The sequence below is a fragment of the Lagopus leucura genome, unplaced genomic scaffold, assembly GCF_019238085.1.
Source record: "Lagopus leucura isolate 7727_CA_CO unplaced genomic scaffold, USGS_WTPT01 Super-Scaffold_100012, whole genome shotgun sequence".
NCBI classification, from domain to species: Eukaryota; Metazoa; Chordata; class Aves; order Galliformes; family Phasianidae; genus Lagopus; species Lagopus leucura.
Window position 1 is genome coordinate 14,992,973 of NW_024962267.1, and position 26,298 is coordinate 15,019,270.

At 36.6% G+C, this 26,298-nt stretch overlaps 1 protein-coding gene across 6 annotated transcripts in view; it reads right to left on the reverse strand.

Moving 5' to 3' along the window:
• The window catches only part of GULP1 (GULP PTB domain containing engulfment adaptor 1), a 147,073-nt gene that overhangs the window by 53,193 nt on the left and 67,582 nt on the right, over nt 1-26,298 (reverse strand). For all 6 annotated transcript variants that reach the window (XM_042874840.1, XM_042874839.1, XM_042874834.1 and 3 more), the window contains 2 exons: nt 25,304-25,397; nt 12,798-12,859 (listed from right to left, as the gene is read on the reverse strand). In XM_042874840.1, coding sequence (XP_042730774.1) covers nt 12,798-12,859; nt 25,304-25,331 — 90 coding nt within the window. In that variant the 5' untranslated portion in view covers nt 25,332-25,397. The remainder of the gene's footprint in view (nt 1-12,797; nt 12,860-25,303; nt 25,398-26,298) is intronic.

A 26,298-nucleotide genomic window follows, 5' to 3' on the forward strand; every position in this document is an offset into this window, starting at 1 on the left:
AATAAATGCATACAAATTAAATTCAAATGCAGTACTTTGACAAAAGAGAGGCCAGGGAAGAACGAACAAAAACATTTTCCACTAAAAAATGTCCTTCTCTCCTCTTTTCCTAACATACACTTCCTGAGTTACATCTACTATGTTAAAAGTTAATCTTATTCAAATGACATCTGGCATCTTCCTGAGTTACTACAGTCGCAGAACACCCTCCAGTTTCAGAGGATAATTCACTGGGGTAGCCAAGTTGAAATCAGGTGAGCTGCACATATGTGGGAGTTAAAGAGGGAGAAACTCCTCGAGCAGAGGAAAGCAAAGGTGACAAAGCAGAGTAATAAATTTGACCCCCCAAACTGCATTAAATCTGAAGCTTGAGGAAAACAAATCCTTAAATGAAGTGCGTATCTTGTTGAAAAAGAAAAGCAACAGTGAAGATAGCACTGATTTTCTTTGATTCCTTTTACTGCACTGCATTTTCCGTTTTTTCCTGGTTGTACCCAAAATGCTTTCTTCTCGGAGTCGATTGTTGTTCTTTTTCTATACACCTGTTTCTTAGAAAAGAATCTTTTCTTTGCATGATCTTATATTAAAGCTAGCTAGGAAACCTACGTACAGTTGATCACTATTACTCAACATTTGGCCTTTAGTAGCTTCAAGAGTATCAGTAACTAATAGTTTTTCAAATTAAAAAAGAATAGCTGGGATTGGGGCTATTTATTTCAAAATACAGCATTCCCTTTTAAATCCACCATTCCCATAGCCATGTGAAACAAATTTGCAAGCCATTGTCTAAACACAGAAAATATTTTTCTTCTCTACAACACAGATTACAGGGAAAGGATTTTTAATTAGAAAATTATTTTAGTAACCACAAAAATGTTTAATAATGACTGATTCAACCTGCCAGCATAAAGTATGAAATTAATCCACTGTCTTCTTGACCTTGATGTCTGCTAACTTGAAGATTAATCAGTAGATGAGCCGAACATCTCAAATGAACTACTCAAAGAAAACATAACTGAGCCAGAAAGTACCTTATAAATTATTTTACAATGGCAATCAATCCAACACTATAATCTTGGCTGTCATTTTTTTTTCATTAAAAATATTATGCTTTTCAATAAAAGACCTGTCTTCTGGTGACAAAGTTATAAAATTAATCTATTCTGAATCATTATAGCTGAGTCTAACAGAAGAAAACGATGCATCTTAAAATACTTTGTTCAAGGGTTTAGAGTCTTTAAAATAGCCACAAACATTTTTGATAAGAGTACACTGAGAATGCTTCTAGTCTTGAGATCAAGGAACTGATGTACAATTCAGAATTTGAGATCTGATTTAAGAACAGTGATTTTAGACAAATTTACAGAGCACATCTAGTATTAACTCAGTCCTTCCTTTCTCCCCCCCCCCCCCCATCTCATGTCTGCATTATTACCTAATTATTCCGAGAACTAAGCTCATTAGCTCCAAGGTGCTCTGATGCTTTCTTACTCTGAACTTTGATCTGACTGATCAGGGTAGCACCTAGAGGCTCTACCTCACTATTCTGGAGGCTGCACAAACAATGCAAAGATAGCTCCTCTTAGCTTCAAAGAATTTATGATCCAGTAATAAATGACAATAACTTCTTGGAAATGCACAGTACAATTTCTGTTAGTACCTCTGAGCGCTACTGAGAAAAATCAGTATAAAACATTGAACCACATTCTTCCTCGAGCACACCATTCTAACAACAAATACAAGTAAAAAGCTTTAACTACTACAGAATGAACAGAATACGCTCAAATTTTGAGAACAGAAAGCATGCGATTGAGTCTCAAGCTTTTCCACCTCCCTGTCCTGGTTACCCAAAGGAGGGGACTGCAAGCCCCTGAAATACATGGGGAAGGAGCAAGGAGGATTTACTTGAACATTAATCAAAGCAACAGTGCTCATACTATGTCAGTCAGACATCAGTTAATAAAAACAAAACCAAACAGACAAAGTCAAAATTCCCATAACTCTACCTGGTCTCCAATTTCTTGGAACTGCTTGGAACATTAAGTATGCACATGCAGTTTTGGCAAATGCTTTTCCATTCTGAGTATGGTTTGCAGTTCCTCAAAGCCTCACATACCACACATCGGATAGCACCTCTAAATTTTGACTTAGCCCTCACATTTTTTACTTCAGCAGATTTTCAGCAATAATCCTGTATTCTGCAAGAGACAAGACTTACATCCCACCTAATTTCAGCTGAATGCTCCAATTAATGTGATTTGCTAAGTACCTTCTCTCTCTCTCTATAGGATATCCCATTTAAAAAACATACAAGCATTACTGCAACAATAAGTAAGCCTTAGGGACATTTTTAGCTCATGACAGAAATTATAGTTTATTCCAATAAAATTCTTGGCTCTATACATGTCAAGATTTGATGTTTTCTTCATTTCCCCATTTTTCCTCTTCTAAGAGAGATTACAGGAAAAAAATCAAAACAACTTGTAAAGCTACAGGAACTGTCTAGATTTTGTTTCCCTTAAAGATCCAGGGAAAAAAAAAAACAATAACTAAATTGCCTATTAAAAAGTACGCAGCAGAAAAAAAAAGAAGGCTTACACCACTGTAGCCCAACACCCACTCCCTCTTAGAGGCCAATAATTTCTAGTAAAAATGTAAAATCTTTAGAAATTAGTTCATGCAAATGTGATTCTTGGCAATGACCGGTGCCTCTGGCACGATGCAGCTAACTTTCTCAGGTTCCAAGTTCAGCGTGCTTTTTAATACAAGGCAAGATGGCTTTACTCTTCCTGAACACATAGAGACATTTCTGAGGCAAACACTCCATACACAGTTCAGAATCCACTATTGACCACTTCCATTATTAATCTGGTAGAGTTCATAAAGTCACAGACTGAAGCTAGCAACTTGTTCAGTGTTTTCTTGATGATGAACCCTCATAGAGAAGATCAGCATGTCATAAGGTCTTTTGTTTTCAGAGTGGTGAATAAATTTTACAAGCTGCTTTGCCTGGCTCTTGGACACGTTTCTATAGTCTTATTTTAGATTTAAATATATGGTTTTTACTGACTATGCCTTTACAGACATTCCTGTACAGAAAGTTGTGCCAATTTCATGTTTTCCATGATCCACTTCTATTTCTATGATTTTTATTTTCCAGTTTATTTTGGGAGAACTTCCTGATGCTTTTCTAGTGAAGAGTAGATGTAAGAAAAAACATCTCCACAAATACATGAAAAAGGGTGAGAAAACAGAAAAACACAGCTACGTTTAAAGTAAAAATAGGAGATGAAAAGAGAAGGAGTTAATTCACTCGCAGGCCTGATTTTAATTTAAAGCAAGAAAAATCGATAAGCAGTTAAAGGCCACCTAGCCCAAAGGTACAATAATCCAGATGTCTGAACTCTACAGCCTATTAGTTCAAGCGTCAGACTGCAATTCACTCGATGGTCCAGAGGCTAGAAAGTCTACTTAAGCAAACCTTACATTCTCAGAGCTGATAGCTCACATGGGGATATAACTGTGCAGAAAGAATCCCTGGAGGTCATGCTAAGAAGGCTAATTGGTAGTTCCAAGCAGACTTAAGGAGAGACAAAGGAATATAGCAACAGAGAAAGAAAATAAAAAAAAAAAAAAAAGGATACAGAGAGACTCGTACATACTTTGCTGACTGTAAGGCCTTTGAAAGTTCTGTCCTTTTTCCTTGTACACTGCTCTATCTTTTGTTAATTTTAATCTGTTGATTATATTTGGGCAAACCTGAGTGTTGTTCAGCTGCCTTGGGCAGACATTCGAGTCACTTCTGTGCCTGTTATCCCTGTGATGTCTGCTCTTTTCTGTGCTGACAAACTGAAGGAACTGAGCATTCTAAGTATATTTCTGTAGTCAAGATCTATAATTAACACTTATTTTTTTTCTAAAGAGTAAGAGAACATTTTAAAGAGGAGCTGTTACAAAGTTGTATCGATTTTGAGCCTTTGTCTCAGTCTAATTGCTCAGCTTTGAGACAGCTGATGGGGAGGGTAGTGATACACTCACGTTTAAAGCATATTTTATAACTTCTGCTTAAAGTTCTCTTTCGAAACAGGCATTAGATGCTGTATTCAATAGTAGATGCCATATTTTGAGGAACTGCTGTTGAAAGAGGGTTGCTATTACTACCGTAAAAGAACTTACACATGCCTTCTGTGTATATTATGTGTAGAAATATAGTCTTGTACTACCAGAACTTGTTAGATTAACATCTCAATGAAGAGCTGTCCTAGATTCCAAACTCTTCTACACCAAAAGTGATAGAATAATTATTGCAATTATTATTTACACAACAAAATCTCAAGAATGTTGGTTTCGCATTTGGGTCAAGGCAATCCCAGGTATGAGTACAGTCTGGGAGAAGAACTCATTGAAAGCACCCCCTCTGCAGAGAAGAACTTGGAGGTTCTGCTGGATGAAAAGCATGAGCCAGCAGTAAGCTCTTAAAAACCAGAAAGCCAACAGTATTCTGGGCTGCATCAGAAGAGGTGTGATCAGCAAGGAGAGGTAGATGATTGTCCCTCCTTGACTCTGCTCTTGTGAGGGCCCATCCGGAGTACTGTGCCCTGTACTGAGCCCTCCAGTACAGGAAGGATGCAGAGTTGTTGGAGAGGGTCCAGAGTGGGCCACAAAGATGATCAGGCGTCTGGAGCATCTATTTTATGTAGAAAGATTGAGGCAATCGGGCTTGTTCAGCTTGGAGAAGAAAAGACTCTGAGGCGATCTCATGGCCTTCCAATACTTGCAAGGAGTTTACAGGCAGAAGGGAGGCACACTTTTTACGTAGTCTGATAGTGATATGATAAGGGGGAATGGCTCTAAATAAAAAGAGTGGAGATTTAAGTTATATCTCAGGAAGAATTTTTTTTACCCGCAGGGTGGTGAGGAGATGGAACACATTTCCTTGCCACATCTCTGGAGATGGGGTCCTGGGAAGCCTGATCTAGTGGTTGGCAATCCTAACCATGGCAGCAGGGTTGGATCTACCTTATCTTTAAGGTCCCCTCCAGCCTAAACCGTTCTAGGATTGTATGATCTAACATACCTAGAAAAGCAGTCCTCAAATACTACAGCATTGACAACCACTGTGCTGTTAATCATACCATCAGCACAAGTCTTTGTAACTGCAGACTGCACTAAATAAATCAATTCTATGTCACCTCCTGCTTCAAATTTTCCAACTTACTCAAAATAAACAACGTATCTAGGAGATTAAACCAGTAAAAGGATATAAAAATCCTCGAGCCAGATAAAAGCTTCCCATATATTAACTGCCCTTTGTAATCATACAAACCCTGGGTGTTCCATGCTTCAGCAGCTCTGCACCTCAAGATGAAATAAAGCAATAATAAGCCATTATTTAAGAAAACAAAACATACATTGCATCTAGGCGTAACAAGACAGTTATGAAAATGAGTAAGAATACAGTGAAAAGCTAAGAAGGCAGTGCTTGTTCAACCTCAACTTGGCAGGGCTGGTATGCGTGCACTCTTGTGTAAGATGAAGAGCCACAAGCTGCAACAAAAGAAATTACAACTAGAAACGAATGAAACAAATTTGACAGTGACTACGATTAAGTAGTACAGGTTGCCCAGAGGTTGCACATCTCCAGCCCCGCAGGAATTTAAAGCTCAGCTGTGTAAAGCTCTGTAGTGCCCCACTGATTTTCTCCAGGCAGGAATCATGTGAATGATCTCCAGAGGTCCCTTCCAACCCAATTCATACATTCCAATGCCAAAGCAAATCCGAACACAAAAGTAACTGTAGCTAAAGGCGACTCTGTAATATTTAAAGAAAAAGGCATTCAATCTTTCTAGAATTGTGCTCCAGCATCCAAAATGCACTAAATCTCTTGCAGCTTCATATTTTTGATCCAGATTATAGTTTTTAACTTATCTACAGTACCAAATAAGTGATCTTTGGACCTCCTACGAGAACGTATCTAAAGCTGTGACTTAATTTTTTCTTTTCCCAAAAATACTGTTTTTCTGACAAGACCATTGAAGCTTAGACTGCTTGCAAAGTCAGAGGGAAAGGACAAGACTGTAACTAAGCAGCTGAAGTGCTAAAACAGCATAAGCCTTAGGCAATATACGGCATATAAAGTAAATCTGCTCCCAACTCTCCAGAAAACAACTCCAAAACTGTGGTACGTTACTTGATTTTGGATTGCTTCACTATAGAAAACCACGAGTACAATACATTAGTGAGAAAGGGTCCTAAAACACCTCTCAGTTCCTATGTTGGATATACTATTATTAATTGCTATGATCTGCTTTTTACTTTCTTGCCGTGAAACTATAGCTTCCATGTCTTATTTGCATTGGAAATCTGTTCCCTACTTAAAACTGAAGTCATACAATGCTTAGACAATTTAAGTGACTGAGAGATTATAAGCTGAACCTGATAAGAGATGAGAGCTCTGAAGAATAGACCTCACTCCAATTAAAATCTACTGAATATTTTATCTGAGAAAATAAATTACACATTACTTTAAGCAGCTGTAGGAATTTCAGTTTTTCCTTGTTCCTGAGAAGTCAGATGGAACTGCCCCATCAGGTCTGGCTGTAGGGTGGGTGCTGCACATAGGCTGCTTTCTAGGGTAGCAGCCCTATTACTGTACAGTCTAGCCGTTAACATAACAGACCTGAAAGGTCACAACCAAAAAGTGTATAAGGCTCCTATACTGACTTTAGTTCACTTTGGCATAAAATCAGCTGAAGTATTTGTAAATCACAAGTTACGTAAAGCGCTTTTATGAATCCTGCCACTGCTTTCTGTACAAATATATATTCATCTTCCTATTCATTTGTTACACCACAACATTAGCACTATAATTTTACTGCAACATTAAAAACACTTCTCATCCTCTCAGCTCCAACAAGCGTTCACCAGCTTGGCAAATTTTAACTTCTTGGATCAAAATCTCTTTTGATCTCTCTCATCTATATGCTTTAAGAGAGATACTTCATTTAAGCACGGCACTGGGAGCTTCAATAAAACCTAAAGCTCCTTCTGAAAGCTACATGCAGAAACTGACCTTAAAAAAGAAAAAATGAAATTGCTCATAAACTTACAAACTTCAGTCCTCCCTAGAAGCAAGACCTTCTAGAGAAGAGTGATCTGCAGAGTCTGAGGCTGTGTAGCTGGGTATTTCACATGTAACTAAAGGGGACAGACACCTGGAAAGAGGCCATAGACATGTCAAAATCGCAGAGCTGCTCTTCTAATTTTTTTTATAAATCCCTCAATCTGTACTTAATTATACAAGATATTGGTATCCTAATTATAAAGGTCACATTTTTCAAAGCTCCCTGACAAGTAGAAGTGGATGCAAAACACAAACACCTAGGTGCAGATAAACATAGACACCATAAGGCATATGGCCACTAATTCCTGCAGATGGCCTCGAGATGCTTACACATGCTGGGCACTGAGAGCTACTCAAGCGTTCACAGCATGCATTCTTCATCCAGCTTTGAACCTTTGTGCATTCATATGCAGACAGAGGTCTACAACTGTCTACAAATATCATTCAACTTCCATTACAGTACAGCAATACAGTACTGACAGGAGGTAAGGTCTGGTTCTGCACTCCAAAGACTAGACTGAGGTTCAAGAGATGCAGATGTAATACTTGTCCCTTTACAAACTGGCAGTGTAATCTCAGGCAAGGCATACCACAGAATTCCAAAAGCCCTCTATCATTCAGTGCTCGATACTTACAGGCAACTCCCCTTGTGAAGATACCTAGAAGAGATGATGCTTTTTGCTGCTGGAAGTTGCACAGAATCACATACAACCCTCACATGCAACAACAGATTTACATACAACCCTCCTGCCTCACAGTCATCCCTTCTGTAGAGTATTTGTGGATATAGCATGTTTATCTCCTACCATTCTCTCAAGACTGTAAACTTGTAAGTAAAATGGAACAGATTCCTTTTCCAAAGGCAGAGAAGTCTTCTGAAAGTATCCCCTTCAGTCTTCAGATGCTTTATTTACATGTTTATTCCAGCCATGGAATAATAAGCCCTAAGTTCAATGACTGCAACGTATCAGAAATAACTAAGTAATTCAAATTCACATTTATTTATAGAACAATCATTTGCTGTTTTCATATTTCATTTGAATATTTTCATAATACTCATTATTCTTGTGGTTAAACACATTTATTATGATTATATCCAAGGCATTTTGAGACTAGTGAAAGTTAATTTAAATTCACTTATTAATTATAACAAATTTAATGCAGGAAAAATAAATCACTTCCTATAATGCCCTCTTATATTTCATTAGTTTCTAATTTGCAACACTTTTCTGTTCTGTATGGAGTATTTTACTAGATCTAATTTCACCATATAAATTTAAGTAGACTTCTTTGATATTCTTTCATAATTATTTTTACTCACACAGCATCATTCTGCAGTGTGCTTGCTGAGGAGAAAAAGGAGAATTTGCTGGTACAGCTCCATCACTTGGTAGTAGGAGAGCAGTTTATGTCATGACAATATGCTTTTGATAACAGAGTACAAAACGATACAGATATTCAAAGCCAGAACACCAAGAGCCCTGCCTGGTACTTTACTGCACAGCAGCACACTTGAAGAAGAATGTACTTTTCACTTAGAATTCTTTCTCCGGAAAAATATTATCTGCTATTTCTGAATGGTTAATGAAAAAGTTTGAGAAATTACTAACTAGGTATCACGTTCTGTTTGCTGTACTGCAATAAGCAACAATAGTAGTAGGTACTGCCAGATAGGGTGTTTGCAACCAATGCACTATGGTATAGTGGCAGTATTGATCCCAAATACATATTCAGCAATTGAAAGATCATTTTTGAACTGCACATCAGTTCACAATTAACTGCCATAAAAGCCGACAAGAAAACAAAGCGAGGTTACCTGTCTTTTTTGGAACAAAATTTTGCTCTTAAAATCTCTTCAAATCTTCTAAGACTCAGACTTCAACTTCAGCTGGAATCATTTGTATATCTGACATCAGACAAACCCCAGCTCAAATAACACTCCTTAAAGCTGATATAACAGAAAGAAGCAGGCACTCTTTATTACAGCACCGATGCACAGAGGGGCTCCACCTAAGGGGCACACACCAGAACAAAGGTACATTGCTTACATAAAGGGATGTCTACACATTTGGAGAGAGGTCTGCAGTGGTCATGAGATCTCAAATCCACTTAGGTTTGGTTAATTAGCAACAGGTCTTACTTTTTCAACAGGCTAGACAGATATACTAATTTTCCAGATGCTCCTACAAGGGAAGATCAGCCATACCAATGTCACATTCATAACAACATGTGATGTTGTAAAATAAGCCCTGAAGTAAGCACTAAGAGAACAGAAGCCTAGATACTAGGAAGCCATCTTATCTCTTGTTAAAATAAACTCCAAAGGGTTTAACATGCCGTATTGCTACACAAAATAGCAGCTTTCCAGGTCTTGTAATGTCAAAGCTACTGGCTCTGTAGGCTGCTGGAAGCCAGCATAAACACTAGACTTGCAAAGCAGAACGTCTAATCCACAAAATGGATAGATGTGCATGTAGAAATTTGATGCAAACCGAAAAACAGCCAAGTGACCGTAAGGGGAATCTTAGAAGAACATATGTAATTTACTGCAGCGAGATACAGTAAAATTCTTGCTGTTTAGAGCAGTGGCTTAGCAGAAACACATCCTTCAGGGCAATATCAGTTATGTGAACTGTCAGTCCATATATATATATATATATATTTTTTTTTTTTTTTAAGGTTGCATCAGGTTCACTTTGATCACAATTTATTATAGACAAAAAAAAAAAAAAAAACTGGCCAAAAGAAAAGAGAATTAACAGGGCAGAAGAGCTTTTTTTTTTTTCCCCTCCACAGTACAGAAAATAATGCAAACATCTGTTCTTATTTAGGAGCATTACTGAAAAAAAATTGAGATTTCAGTTTGAGTTATATAATTGCATGCCCTGGTAACAAATAGCTTCTATTAGGTGAAAACTCCTGTGTTGTTGCACCTAAGCGAGACTTATGCTTCCATATTTTACAATGGGGCTATTACTACCAAGATCATAAATGAATTTTTAGCAAGATAAAAAAAGCTGTGTAACCAATACATTTTCAAAGCGTTATATTTATAAACAACAGGAGCTCACAAAGCAACGGATTGCACAATTGTCACTTCAGTAGGCCCACATTACACCTCCATACTAATACGTAAGCCATTCACACACCCTTAATGAAATTAACACTCCAAATCCCTCATTAATTCCTACTGAATACAAACCACCGTGGAAAGCAGGACATTTCTGAGTAACAAATGCCACGAGAAATGGGTATGCTCAGAAAAACAGCAAGATTCAGAACTCATTTCCTGTTTAAGGGCGTTTCTTACGAAACCTGTGCATCCTGGATTTTATCTGCAGAAGAGACAACCCTGGAAACTTCTCCAATTTGTACAGAAGAGAACAATTCTGTAGTATTGCAAGTGGTTTTTCACATTCAATTGCCTTGATTAGAATTGTTCTTCTTAAGTCAGCAGTTAACACATGGACCGCACTTTTATCAACAAGATTTCACTAATTCTTAGGAGAACGTGTAAGGAATCAAGTTAAGAAACAAAACCGGACCTTTTCTAGATTTTTCTTTCTTAGTATTGTTTTCTGATAATCTCAGAAGATTTGTGTAAGCTTTTTGTATCTAATAAAGAACAGAAAACACGATTTTTCCTCCTATGTAATTTGTATTCAAGAACCTACGCAGCAGAACAAAGCTCTCTTGCCCACGGAAAAAAGAACACCTCCAGTATTGCTTTTCATCAACTAAATTTGATTTTCTGAACTTGTCATCATTATTATTCTTCACTCACATAATTACCTTTTGAAAGAAATCAGATGGAAAAGCACTGTCATTTCTACCCAATAAATAAAAAAGCTGTCTGGACACAGTGTTATAGAATTGGACAGGAAAACATAGCAACCAACATTCGTAAAAACAAAACAAAGAAAAACCTATCGTGTGTCCTCCATTTTGCTTTATAGATGCTGCCTGAGTTTTTAATCATTATTTCATGATCTAGTTTCACGGTATGCAATCAGGTGAACATACTAGTTAAAAAAAATCATTACAGAACTCAAATGATATATTAATATAACCATTGACTTCTCTTAAGCAAAAAGATACTGCAAAATTTGACAAAAAAACACACCTGTGCTTGAGAACTGAAGAGTAAACCTCATTTAAAACAAACTGATCAAGTCACCTTTAAAAAAAATACCACGTAGTACATTAGGATGCTTGTGGAGAGCTCTAACAGAACTCAGAAGCAACAGCACCGGACTCCCCATGAGTTCCAAACATCCCAGAAGACATCGGGGCCCTTATTAACCTAGATACAGTGGACTTCATTTGAAAGGCAATTTCCCATTCCTTTTCCTCTGCCAGGACAGTTACTGACACTGCTTTCTACAGTTAGCATCACTCCATCACTATCATCTTTATTCTAATTTTTTCTTCTGCATACTTGTAATGACTCCTATTTATAACATATTCTATTAAGAATGGGAACAAGACAAGGAAGGGGAGAGAGAACTCTTCATAATAAAAGAAGACCACAAATGAAGCAACTTCTCCAGTGCATTAGTACAATTTGTAGTTTCAACTTGCTCTTAAAACAGATGGTCCACTACCCCTGGCATGTATTCCTTGCTCTCAAAAAGTGTAACATAAAAGCCAAGCTATCTGGCAAGGCAATCCAGCTAAATGGTGATACATCTGGTAATACACTCTTTGGTCAAAAACTCAGGTCGAGAGCACACAGAATAAAAACATGTTCACCTGGCAACTACCAGAATGAGATTCAGCTTTCCACTATGGATGTTTGCTCACTGGGTGATAATGGTACGCCAGAAAAAAAAAAAAAATTGCATAAACAACAGTGGGGAATACCACTATAGGAAACCAGGTTCTGCTCTGTGAAGTGGTTCTCCATTTTATGTTAAAAAAATTATTTTAAAACACCAAACAATTACAGGATAATTGATAATAGAGAACTTTATCCAGTACACATCATGGTGCAATCCTACTGCAATATATTCCCAGTAAAATAACAAGTACTAACTCACTTTGCCCTTCTTATAAAGGACAGCATATATTCCTATCTCCTTTTGGCAAACCACATTTTAAAATTATTTTGGAAAAATGCATTTCCTGTGAACAAATGTCATTAGGCTAATTAAAATACCATTACAGAACTTCAGTGTAGCTGATATAAAAGAACATTAGAATAAGACTTGTGATTTTACCGCGCAAAAATCACATTATTATTCTACCATATTCTGAAAGCATTTGACACTTCAATGCATCCAGCAGATAGGATTGTTACTCAGCGTCTTCGCTATTGTTCAAAAAAATCTTGTGCTATTAATTTTAATTTTTACACAGTGTAAAGAAAGCAGTTTGATATTAAATTCCTTTGCAGTCAGAATTTCCATCCATTTGGCATCCACTAAAAGGAAACAGAGGTTCAAGCAGAAGAGAAACACTAGTTTGCTTTCTACAAACTCAAACATTAAGACAGAAGCAGAATCATCTATTATTTAAGAAAAAGAGCAATATCATCTGCAAAATAGACTTTTACTTACTAAGTTTTTCCTTGCTATTTGGCTATTCCATGTCTCTGCAGTTTTTAAATGAAAAGCAAGATAGAATGCACTGTGTTTTAAAGGTAAGAAGAGAAAATAACTTCGTGTATTCTTACCTTTGCATTATAGGGAATATAATGCTTTGATAAGGCTTCAGGAGTGTGCATCCATGTTTTGTCTACAGAAAAGCAAAATAAAAGAAGCACTGAATAGGTTATTCAATTGTTAATTAACCCATAATAATACCTATGTGAAAAGCATCAACTATACCAATTATGCTCATATATGCATCTGTCTGAAGTTGTTACTGGGGCTAGATGCAAACACTGTATTTTTTTTCAGCTTCCCATTTACATGAAAGATACCTCATTACTTCTCTTGGGTACATTCCTCATTTAACTGACTTTATCCACCATCAGCATTCCAACTCCTCCCCTTCAATTTGTTGCTCTAAGGAAGTTTGCTGCTCCTGCTTCTCAACATCAATATACCCTGCATCCTTTTATTTAAAGCACTAACCACATCTTGCACTTCTAATGACATTTTGTTGGGGTTTGACAAATAACCAACACGTTAAAGGGACTAAGGATATTATTTCTGAAAAATGTATCACAGTGAAAATAGAAATGAAACCTTAATCTTACTATAAGAAAACAGAATAAGTCAGCTTGTAGTAACTGATTCAGAAGGTTAGAATTTTTCATTATATGCCCTAAATAATAGTTTATTTTTCTTTCGATGATTTTCACATCACAGAACTGTGCTGCTGTCTTATTTCTCCCACTGCACATATAATATGTTGACATCATGACTTCATTGTTAGCAAATACATTTTGCTTCCAGTTTAGAATATTCTAATAATTTACGATAGAATATTAACATTAGAAATACAATGTTTTTATCAAAAATGTAGAAATATTTTTTCCCCAAACTAAGGAAAAACGGGCAAATTCTAAAATAATGAAGTGTATCACCAACTACAAGAGAGAATCTGTATCACTGAGTAGTATTTTATATCCCATACATTTGATATTGGGTAGTATTTCTGACATGACACAACTCTTGTTTTAATTAGAATGAATTCAAGTCACAGATCTGGAACTTTATTAAGTAACAGGTTAACAGCTTAAATCAAAACTTTCCCCTTGAACATTCACAAACAATTCTCAGTGCCTTAACAGGAGCCGGAGTTAAGGCAATTACTTCTTTATTAGCTACGCATAAGAACAGTAAAACCAGTCCACTTCAAACTGATTCGGAGCAAAAGTTGTGACATGAATTGACACTAAAACAACTGAAAATCGTTCGGATATAAGGAAGCAAAAAGTCTGTTAAGCAAGATATTCACCACAGTCGTGGGATCAAAATTGCAAAGCTGAAGGATATTTTTTATCTTTAAGCCAATCTCCTTGTAGATAAGTGGGTTCAGATGCGTTACTGAAGAGTGATATTATCACTTCTTAATTAAGGAAGCAGGATTTCTCTGCTCAGAGGCATGTAGAAGTATGGCTACACGCTGCAGCAACTCCAATTCCTTTCAAGCGTGCCTTGCAACTGCTGTGCAGACCAAGTACCTGCTGATTTCCAGAACGTTCAAAGAACTGAAGCCTGATGTCCATTTCGATTACAGGACCAAAAGCTGACATCATCCACAAGTGAAAAAGGAACGAAGTTGGTGTGAAAAAGGAACATGAGAACATCGCCTAACAGCCAAAAGCTGACCACGAGCTCCGTGAGCCAGGGCTGTGCAGGGCTGAGAGTCAGGAAGCAGGCTACAGATAAGCCTTCACCAGAAGCCCCAGGCGCTCTCTGCCCCATACAGCTTACCAGAGCAGAGTGGAGACCTGCCCAGTGAAAAGTTAAGCTCTCAAATATGCATTCACACAGCTAATGCCAATGTTTTATTTACTTACCCCTTTCTTCCACATCAGCTGTTCACTACCTTCATCAGCATACTGGCATACATATGAATTTGTCAAGAAAAATCTAGCAAAATATGCTCCAAAATAAGATACTGAATCTCTCAAAGAACAAAAGCCAACCACACAGTCACTACAGTCTACAAGAACAAGCAAGCAATAATGCTGTGGCTTCAAAAGACTAAACTGACCAAACGTGTACTGGCAAAACAGCTCTTAAAAAAAAATAAAATCGTTTTCTCCTCCCTTGTTTCTATCCCATGAAAGACAAGTTCAAACCCAAAAAATGGCATGATTTAGTTTAGAAGCCAAGCTGGAAATGCTAGTCTCAATTAAGCTGCTGGTAATCTTTCCATTATTATCACTAGGCACAAAACTTTTCCTGAAGCATTTCTGTCAAGTTGTCCACCTGTGTACTGTAAGGTCTGCAGCAAGGGATAATGCTGTTGGGAAATTTTCAGTACTATGGGCATGCTTATTTAAGCAAAGCAATACAGGAAGGCTCTCCTCGTTCAAAAGGAAATCGTTAACTTTGCTGGGTACCAAAAAGCTACCTGGATTTTATGAGATTCATGGCATTAATTAAAACAAGCCAGCAAGTAGTGTTTCCAACATCCACATGCGGATACGCAGACAGTGTGACCCAGGCAGTACGTATCTATAGATGCTGGAAGCCCATTTCCTAAGGGCAGGCAACAGTCACAGGCTAGTGGCATTTTTGAAAGATCTCTTGACATCAAACAGAATCAATGCGAGGCAAAATTCACAGTGATAGAAAAAAAATATAAGAGAGCAGATGTTACAGAGGTTTGTTAACAGCATTTCTCTTTGAGCTGTAAGCTCTGATTTTGGACTTATACCTCTCTTTTTCAGCATTTGTTTGAAATACTACTAAGTTTTATTTCTCATAGCCCTTCCAAAGAACAAATTTCAGGCATTTTGCAACCAACTGACCAGAAAACTACAAAAAAAGAAAACCAGTATTCTTTTAAACAGCTGATTTCAGTGTGGTTGCTGTTGATGTGATTCTTCACTATTAAAATTAATTTAAAATGGTTCACCATGTTTTCGTACTTATTCATTTTGAAGCAATAAACATAATAGGAGGCCCTGCAATGAATTGAAAAGTACTGCTCACATTATGATTTTATTAATTACATAGAAGCAAGCTTTCTAGACATTTAACAGATAAATAAAACAGCAAGTTCTAAAAAAAAAAGAACCAAAACCTAGACAAAACAAAAACTGACACAGGCACGCATTGTACGCAACTGAGTTAGAAAGTGAAAACTACAATTATTTCACCTGGTGAAAACCACATCTGTTCCAGACTTTGTCTGAAGCTATCGACCTACATTGCACAACAATTACATTGAAGTTGACATAATCACCTAATTTGTGCATTTTCTTTTTGAGAATTATGACTTAGGGCCATCCAAAAAGCATTAAAGCATAAGCAGAATTTAACTCGAATGAATCATGAGAGATGCTAGGAGGCAAAATGCTGAGTATGTGGTTGTTGTGACTAACACAGTACCACTGGGAAGATGGGAAGAACATACGCTGTTCACAATGCAACTCAGAGTAAGCCACAGCGCTGCTTAAAGAGAGCCAGTAACCCTGCATGCCCATACACGAGTACTTCTCAATTATATTACGTGCTTGCTGTGCAGCAGACTTGTGGAGATGGATGTCCTGTAGCAGCAGGACAGCACCCGACCTAGACTTTAAGAGTGTTTGATTGCTGTAAGAGTTTCTTGGGCTTTGCCTTCTGCCAGCGGGAAAGCTGCCTAAAACTAACATTTGGAAAATGAATCATTTGATAGATGTAATTGCATCGGCAATTCATTCCTTTCTAGCCCAGCTGAATCACACCAGTCCCTTTCTACCATGAAGGGGAGAAGACTTCACAATCTGAATCCATGCGGAGTACAAGCTTGTCTAGAGGAAAAAGGCACTTTGTGACCTTGGAGCCGTTAAGAGAACAGAAGGGAAACACGCAGACAAATCCCACACTGAAGTCAATAGACCCAAAGACTTCATAAAGTATCTGGGTGAACTGTGCTGCACTTAGAGAAGAACATTAGGTTAAATAACAACACAACTCACCATTTATCTAGCAAAAAGGTAAGAAGCAACAGTGCCAAGAAACTGCTCTCGGAGATATAGATTTCTGCATGCATTACTAAATGCTGAAGTATTGTAGAATGGATTTTGTAGGAAGATAAGTGAACTCTCCTATTATATTAAACTGCAAAACAATGCTTAGTAGTGCTAGTTTAGTTAAGCTTCTCTAAATCCCATACTCATCATGGATTCTACACATGGCTCCGCTTAACTCAGCTTCCATATATTTATCAAACATGAGCTCAAGTGGCCATTCAAGTTAACGCAACAAACAGAGAAAGATTCTGGTTCAAACATATTTTTAGTACCCCAATGAAAACACAATCCCATCTAGAAAGTAGAACCTAAAGCCTTCATTCTTGACCGAGTCAAAATCTCTTTGACATCAGTGGATACTGAGTAACAGAAGAGAAGTATTGAAACTGTCTTTTCTTTCTGTTTTATAAACCTTGCTATGAAGAAAAAGATCTTTAACAAAATTTGTCTCCTGCAGTCTCCCAAAGAAAAGGAAATCCCACAAGATCATTGCTACATCTATGCAGCACCGATTCAAGGAACAAATATGTATCTGTATTTTTCATATAATCTATGGTATCTATCTTTGTATCGATGAAGAAAATCTTCACAGTATAATATACAGTACTATGAACAGCAATATACAATTGTCAGCTTGCCAAACCACTTCTGAAATCCACACAGACAGCTAACAAACACTGAACTGTAAGATACCTGTTACCAGAGTTATGATATGAATGCAGTATTTAAACACTGCAAACAAGTCCACCTGCAACCAGTAATTCAGCTAGGGCATTCACCTCAACTTGCAGAGAAATGATGGGAAACAATCTATATATTCAAGTAGAACTTATTAAAATTACGATCAGGGTAATATGATTAAACAGAAATAAGTCAAATTCTGTCCCAAATATGTAAAGGCAAATGACACTCAATATACATAATTACAAAATAATTAGCTTGTTTTTCTTGGCTTTGTTTTTTTTTTTCTTTGCTTTTCAAAAAAAACATTCTTTGGAGACATCACTATTCTTTGACAAGACACTGAAGCCATATCTGCCAAAAACAGAAGGAGCTTTGCAGAATGTTTAGCCTCTCAATGTCCTCCTGTTTTAATTTTTAGAACCTTATGAATCATTTTAAATAGCTGATTACTAAAATAGTGAAATGATATCATAGCAATGCATGCTAGCATGGTTCCAAAGTGAAAAAAATCTACTATTTGCACTTCCTCAAACAGTAACACTCACTGCATGACCTCCTCATTATACACTACATATTTTAAGACATCGATGTTAGCATCTAGGACAGTTTTGACAAGAGCAAAGACAGATTAATAGAAGATATAGGTACAACTAATCACTGATTAGCAAGCCATTGCTTTTGCATTCCTTATTCACTGATATTAAGGACTTGTGACAAGTTCTTAAATCACAGCAGCAAACAAAACAGAACTTTAACCTATACCTTCGTGTTGCCAGTGAAAGATTTGCAACAGAACTCTGCTGAAAGATTTGAGTTGAAGGTGAAAGAGACTAGCATAGTATAATCCATTGCAAGCGACCACATTTTTCAAAAGCTTTCACTATGGAGTATATTCAAATCAAGCCTCCAGCTTCTGCTTTTTAGAGTGCTGTAAAATTTCCCTGTGTGACTGTAGATAAATGCAGGAATGCATCAACCTTGATTTTAAAAAAATTACTGAAAGGAAACAATGCAGTAGATGCTCTAACTTGAGAAGTTTAAGTTATTTACAAAAAGCATTGGCTGACCTCTCAATGACTCATTTTCAAAACTTGTCACGCTGAAGCTGCAAAATTGCATCTTGAGCTTTATGTGCACACAAAAAATAATGCCTCTTGTCTTTAATTAGACATTCATCCTGCTAAATAACAGGGTGTGTGTGCAACTCATGAACTGTATTTAGAGTAACTTCCCCAAGCTTACAACCTAAACAGTACACTTCACCAACAACTCTAGATTACTCACTAAAAACAATTCTGCATCCAGGATTTATTTGCTTGTAGATCTCAAAGCATACCCTTGACTAACTGCTGTATAAAACATTGAACACTGCTAAATGAGGCTGCATAAATTTTAATAGGGTGGAAACCAGAAGGCTTAGGTCTCTTCCAATGCTGTTCTGTTTTAGAGACAGAATTTGTGCTGTACAGTTAAGGAATGTGTTTATGTACTGAAAGGAGCTCTTCAGGATTTGCAAGAGGAAAAATAACTTATTTTGGAAAGTATCCTTGTAAACATTCATAGACCTGTTCTTTGAGATGCCTTGAATATTCTGTAAGCAGGCAACAGATTTCTGCTACGACCTCCTGAAAATAACGTAGGTAGAAGAGGCAATGGGAAATTACAATCCTGACCTCCTATTCTCATGTTAAGAGTGAGCTGAGGAAAATAAATTCACTCATAGCTAATGAAATCTTAAGATTTAGACATGATGGAGGAGCTGCCACACTATTTTCATCCGAGAGAGCAAACTATTATGCAAGGCCAAAGAGAAAAAGCATGCTGCATGAAGTCTCAAAAGAAAATAAGCTTATCTGTGCAGACTCAACATGAACCCTTATAAAGTTTCCAATATGTACTTTTGATTTGCAGTTGTATATCCTCTAAAAATACTACACACTACAGCCAATTCATTCCAGAACAATTCAGGTCAGTTAAATCCATTCACTCCACCTTTAAAATTCAGAGGTGATGTTATTTGCTTTATTTTTGTGATGAGGAACATTTTTCTCAGCTCCCCAGGGCAAGTGAACAAATATATCTTTGCATACAAAAGCATGCATGCACACACATGCTCCAGAATAAAAACACACTTCCTTGTCACATGAATGGAAGACTTGGTCCTTCCAAAATTGTCATAGCAAATCAGCAACTTTCATTGTTAGCATACTTTAAAGGGAACCTCAGTAGCTTAACAAGACCAGTAACATAAAATAAAATGAAAAATAAACAAACATGACCATATGCAGTTAATGAGCTAAAAAACATTATTGAATATTGTTTTTGCACAATACTGTATTTCAAAACCCACAAAGCATTATCTCAAAAGCACAAAATATATTTGTGTAGGTATTTCAAAGCTATTAAGATGAGCAATTTTTGGTGTTAAGATAATAAATGAGGGTGAAACAACACATTTGATAAAAAAAAATGCATCCTTCTAAGCTTTGCTCTAGTAGAAATTCTTATTAAAAATTTTTATCAAGCAGCAGCTGTTTTCTGGTGATGCTGTGTTCTTTTTTTTTTTGTTTGCTCTGTATTCAGAATATCTGTAGACCACGAAGAAGATAGCCACTACATGAACATCTTTGGAGTATGTGAGTATTCGCTGAAGTATATTTTAATCTCTACTGTTAACGTTGAATTGCAGCATGCAATACTTAATTTATTTAAGCCATTGATATGAAATCAATTCTCTTAAAGAATATATTTGCTTTAGAGCTATACTTAACACTTTTTAACACTTGTTGTCTACTCATTCAATAAAGAAAGACAAGCCAAAATACATGTCTCTCTGGAATGTAGCATAAGTCTACAGTACAGATAAAGGTCACATTAGAGACAGTCCACTCTTGTAAAAGAGCATCCTATATGAACCCTGACAATTAAATGCAACTGTCTGCATTTTCATAGACAAGACTCATAAAAAGACACTGCACTGAAAGGATATTGCTGAAACTTACAATTCCTGATAAGCAATTGCTTCAATACATTCCCTTTAATATTATGGGTGCCATCTACATCTCATGAGCTGATAACCTGGCAGCAATCACCAACCTTCATAAGCCAAAGAAACCCACCATTAGCAAATTCAGATTCCTGCACCCAACAACAGCGTTGGAACTGAACTTCGTGTAAACTAAGACTGACATTTACTCTAAGATGAAATAGGATCACTGTGGTGTAAGAATGAATCACACTCAGCTGTCATTTGTTGTCCTCCACAAACGAGGTAATCTTGTTTGGATTTCACACACCATAATTCTAGGCTAAATCTAGCAGATGTGGATACAGGGAGCTACATACTTAGCAATATTTTGAGAAACTCAGAGTTGCAATATTTTTATCCCAGAAAGTCTGAATTACAGCTCTCCCACACTCAATTGTGCCTCTTTCTCATATCCAATGTGGCAGAACACAAACAACGCTAGCTCATTTCCGTTTCATAGATACAACATTTCTTGAACTAATGACTGAACGAAAATCCACAGAACCAGACAAGTGTTCTGGGCTTATTTGGGAGATGTTCCCTCCACTCACCAAAAAGGAGAGAAATGTGAAGAACAACACACACACACACACACACACACACACAAACCCCTTCCAACAGCAACAACAAAACCCACAACATAACTCATGTTTTTGGTTGTGTATACAGATTTCATGTACACACTACCATGTAAATTAAGACCAATATAATAATTCAGTTCAGATAACAATACACTAATAGTGGAAGAAAAATTCCAAAGTTGAACAAAACAGCTGTTACAAAGGTCACTTACAAATAATTACATGAGGTTACAAAGAATTACTCCTAAACTGCCTACGTAGAAGACTGAAATCACGAAGATGAATACTTAAAGGATAGAACTGACTTCAGTCTGTCACTTTCCATGTTGCATTATTTGAAAGCAACTGTGCTACTACTACACGAGACGTTAAATGACAAAATAAAAGATTGACAGAGATAATGACCCAAAACCAGATCAAATCCAAAAGAAAGCTCCTGATACTGCTGACAGATTGATATATATTTTCACAAGCATGGTTATATTAACAATGCAACATGAACATACAATACACTGTTCTTGATTTGATGTTTTTGTCTGCTTTTTTTTTCTTTAACTAAGAAAAGGAAAGAGACTGTTAATAATCTATAAAACCTCTTTTGATTATAGGCCAAGGAATGGAATGCATAATTTATGTTTTTGTACAGTTACTAAGTCTTACCATATTTCTAAAATAGAAAGTTTTCTCCCTGATATATGCTATTAGTAGTCCAACCAACTTCCGATGACGTCAGCATGAAGGTCAGCTCTTTTACTTGGAACAGGTATGGAAGCAAAGGCTATTTTTCCCATATTGAAACATGAGAGTTCAGCAGGTGGTGGTATCAGCTTTATACCAGAAATCAACTTTTTTCTCAATGTTATTTCATAAATTATGAAATGTTACATGTTATATGAGCAAACTGATCAGAACAGATATTGCAACTTCAATTTATTCATAGTTGCCTGGGTAAGAACTCCCTGAAACAAGCTGAATTTGTTCATGCTTCTCATTTTCTTGTATTTCTCATTGTCATCATTAGGGTGAAAGATGAAAGCTTGATTTATATTCAATTTTAAATTTTATTACATCAGTTAGGATTTTAACTAAAACAGCCATCAGTCAACTACAAAAAAATTTCAACTGAAATATAAACATCACATATTCAAGCTAGAAGTTGTATCGTGTCATGTGGTCAATGACAGTAATGCCCATTTTTAGAAACAGAGCCCTCAGCACACTACAGTCATTGGAAATGGCTATTTCACACCCATATAATAGCCTTCAGAAATAAACTTACACTAAGTACTTGCTCCAGACATCCTACATACAGCAAAATTCCACTTCAGTAGTGGAATATCAAAGATAAGAGTCTGGTCATAAAAGCATAGAATGGCCTGGGCTGAAAAGGACCTCAAGACCATTTAGTATCAATCCCCTTGCTGTAGACAGGGTTGCCAACCACTTGACCAGGCTGCCCAAAGCCACATCCAGCCTTGCCTTGATCTCTGAAGAGCACTACTATGATTGAGGACAAATCCATTGTTCTGTAATGCTCAATACACAGTCATGTCACACTCTGTGTCTTTGGGAAGCTTGGTTTTTTTTTTTCTTAGAATGGTATCAGTTAATTAACCAAGAGCTCATATCTTTTTCCTACTAGTAACTTGTTCCTTGCAGCTCTTTTGTGAATGCACACTCTGCTATCCAGCCTTCAATATGGTTGTTTTTAGTGCTTTTCTTTTTGCTTTACCTATTGACCTCTGCTGTTAATAAGGAGAGCACTTCTTGACAAGGAAACCTGTGCCATTTGAACGGCAGTGAAGCAAGAACCAAACTTTTGAGCAAGAACAGGGAGGTCTGAGCCAGCACAATCAGCAGCATAATCGGTTCAAGGATTTAAGGAGCTACTATGTTCTGAACATGCATTGTACTGAAAGACGGGTATACACTGACTGTGATGAAGATGATTTAAGGGCGATACCAACTCCACACATTTCAGATAATCGTTAGCTATTGTAAACGTATCACACCTATTCAAATTCTGCTAGGAATTCTATATGTTTGAAACAGCTGTTTCAAACTGCTCCACAATAATAAACTGCTGCAAACTTCTAATTAGCACAAATCCTACCAGCACAGACAGCTGGAGGCTAATTTAGTTTTAAAGAGAACTGCCAGGGAAAGTCACTGCATTCATATATAGCTCTTCAAAATATCCATGTTCTTGTGAACAAAAGAAACCCACATCAACCTCATCAAACTCAGATACGGAAATCACTGTAACTCTGAGACCTGGGAGCGAAATTAGGAAATACATTATAGTTCAACAGCCAAACCTCTTTGAGCCCATCCTTGAACAGATTTGTTTTTCAGATTACATCTCATTAAACACTGATATAGCCAAGCTTTTCTGAATGTCAAATGGCAATATATAAGCATACATATATCTTGACAATTGTTCATCTGGAATTTGTCTTTTTCTTAGAATATGAGAATGTAAGCGTGTTGCATTACTAACAGCAAACTCAGGGGATGCCACTGTCAAAATCTTCAGTTCCCTCAAATTCTGAATCATCATTAAGCAGCCACAATAATTTCAGTTCACTGCGCCTGCCTTTCATGATAAATGTGCTGTTCTTGTTGGGGGTAAAGAGAATAACCTATGTAAAAACCCACCTGATTAACCAACAAAGAAAATGCTCTCGAAATTCCAATAGTTCAGGTGAAGTTCATAAGAATTTTCTTAACACAAGCAGGTGAGCACAGAAAGGAATTAATCCAGTCCCAACTAACGATCTCAGATACCAGAGGGTACAACCTCAGAATTGATTAAATGTGCCCTTGCCAACAAGAGCAAGTTGAATTAGTGAAAGATTATTTCAGAGCTCTGCATGCTAGTCAGATAGCCCATAAGTAGCCCATAAAACAGAATTAGTCTGTTTCTGAAATGTGGTATGCTAAGTTTTAATTATCATAAATCATTAGAAAAAAAAAAAGCATTTGCAACAACAAAAAATATTACAACCCTAAGCTTCTTTCCCACCCATGATAAATAAATCCACAGTTTGTAGATATTGGAACAGTCTCTCAAATTCTTTGGCATAACCTAGGCAGCATTACCAAGTAACCGATAGGTACAGATCTCTTGATAGGTTTGTTACATCAGTGCTTAGGAGCATCAGTTATGGATTTCAGTTTATTTCCTAAGCATTTGTCTTTCTTCTGAGGTATCAAATGATCTTTAATTGGTTTTTGTAGCCTTTATGGATAATGTTTATCTCCTCTGTGATCAAACGACATCTTCTGGTGTTCTGATTTGCTTATCTCAGTTTGTCTCATTGTAGCAAATCAATATACTAGACAGGAAAGGATGCAGAGGTGTTATCTCTTCGTGATGCTCTAATGCATGACAGATTCCTTTTCTTCCCAGCTTTGATAATGATACAAAAGCAGGAATTCCTGCTACATAAACAAAATTTTTTGCCTCAGTTCAGTAGAGTTCACTTGATTACTGAAGCAGAGGCTCAGGCTTAGTGTGTCACACTTAAGAATCTTCAGAAGAAAACATGAGAACAAAAAGAAAGTAGCATGACTGATTTCCTACATTCTAAACAAATAAAATACAAAAATGTTGACAGAAAAAAAAAGGTAACAACTGCACTTGTTTTACTTCATTTAAAAAGTATGCTTAATCCTAAATAGACCACGAAAAGAGAAGAAGCAAGCCAGAAGCACAACTCTGAATATTCAGTGGTTTGTTATACTTTTGGAAAGGGTGCGTTCCAGATTGCTGCAAACTCAAAATAGCTTCTTAAAGCTAAGAGCTGTTCTGCAGCATGAGATACTCTGAGTATATTAAAGGATGGCTTTCTCAAATAGCTTATCCAGGAACCCAGGGAACATAATGTAAATGCAGAAGTCACTGTTAAGTCTTTAGAAGTTCTAAAACTCTCTAGCACATCCTTTGGTGAGCCCAGGAAAAAGCCACAAACATATAAGTGTATATTTGTATATGTATATATTCTTATATAAGCACACACATCTCAGTAAAGAAAATAGTATTAAATTAAACTTAAGCCTTAGAATCCAGAAAGTTTTTTTTCTGTCAAGAACACTTTACTCTATACATCACAAAAGGTTGCTCATCTCTACTTAATTGATCAGATGTAATTATTCCTAAGTACTTTCTTGTATAATTCTTAACATCTTCAAGAATGTATACAGGATATTTATGTTCCCAACACAACAGAAATGATATGGCTTACCTTTCTTCCTACTAAATGCACGGTTCATGTTGAAAGTCTATCTACTCAACAGTGTTTCGGGGTTTGGTAGGTTTTCCTCCTGACACACTTTAACCTGCAGAAAAATATGCATAAGAAAACAAAAGAGTCCATTACTATACTTGAAGTCAGTGCATCATCTTCATATGAAATACAATACAAATGATTTTATTTCCACTGAAATGATCCAGAAAATAAAAAAGGGAGGCATGCTTTGCTAAAAAAGAAGTTGCTGTATTGAGATTTTTGAATACCCTGTCACATTCCATACAGGAAGACATTTTAAAGCTCACTGTGAAGCTCACACTAAAATCTAAGAGACAGAGCAGGGGGTCTTACATACAACCAAAGACAAACACTACATACAAACAAGTTGGAAAGAAAGCTTTAAAATGAATATCAAATAGCAGATTCCATAAAAGCCTTCAGCCCACACTTGCACTGCCCTGTTTTGTGTCATTTCAGCTTTCAGATTATTTCAAGCTATGCTTTCATCTTTTTGTGGGATTCGTGACATTGAAAAAAAACAAAAACAACACAAACATAAATCAGAATGAAGAAAAGTAAAATCTCTTCCTCATCCAGGGATTCAATGAAAAAAAAAAAAAAAATTGCCTTCTATCAGTGCACCTATCTCCTTGCTTCTGTTACCTCAGATTGTGTCCCTATATGGATGTTGAACAGATCAAATCTGGTCAAGCGCAAACATCAGTCACAAAATTGCAGGTGTTTATGACTTAACTGAATTTGAAGTAAGTTTTGTATTTCCTTCACATAAACCCTTGGATTCTTAGCCTAATCTTAGATTCACCACCTATTACCAGATTTTTTTTCCGCATTAAAAAAAAAGTTTACAGCATTAAAAAAACACTAAAAAAATCATTCCTCAAAACCATCCAAATTTATAACATTGATTTGTTTTTCAACTTCACTTAAGCATATTCTCATTCATCCTGTTCAGATCACCAAGTCAAAAG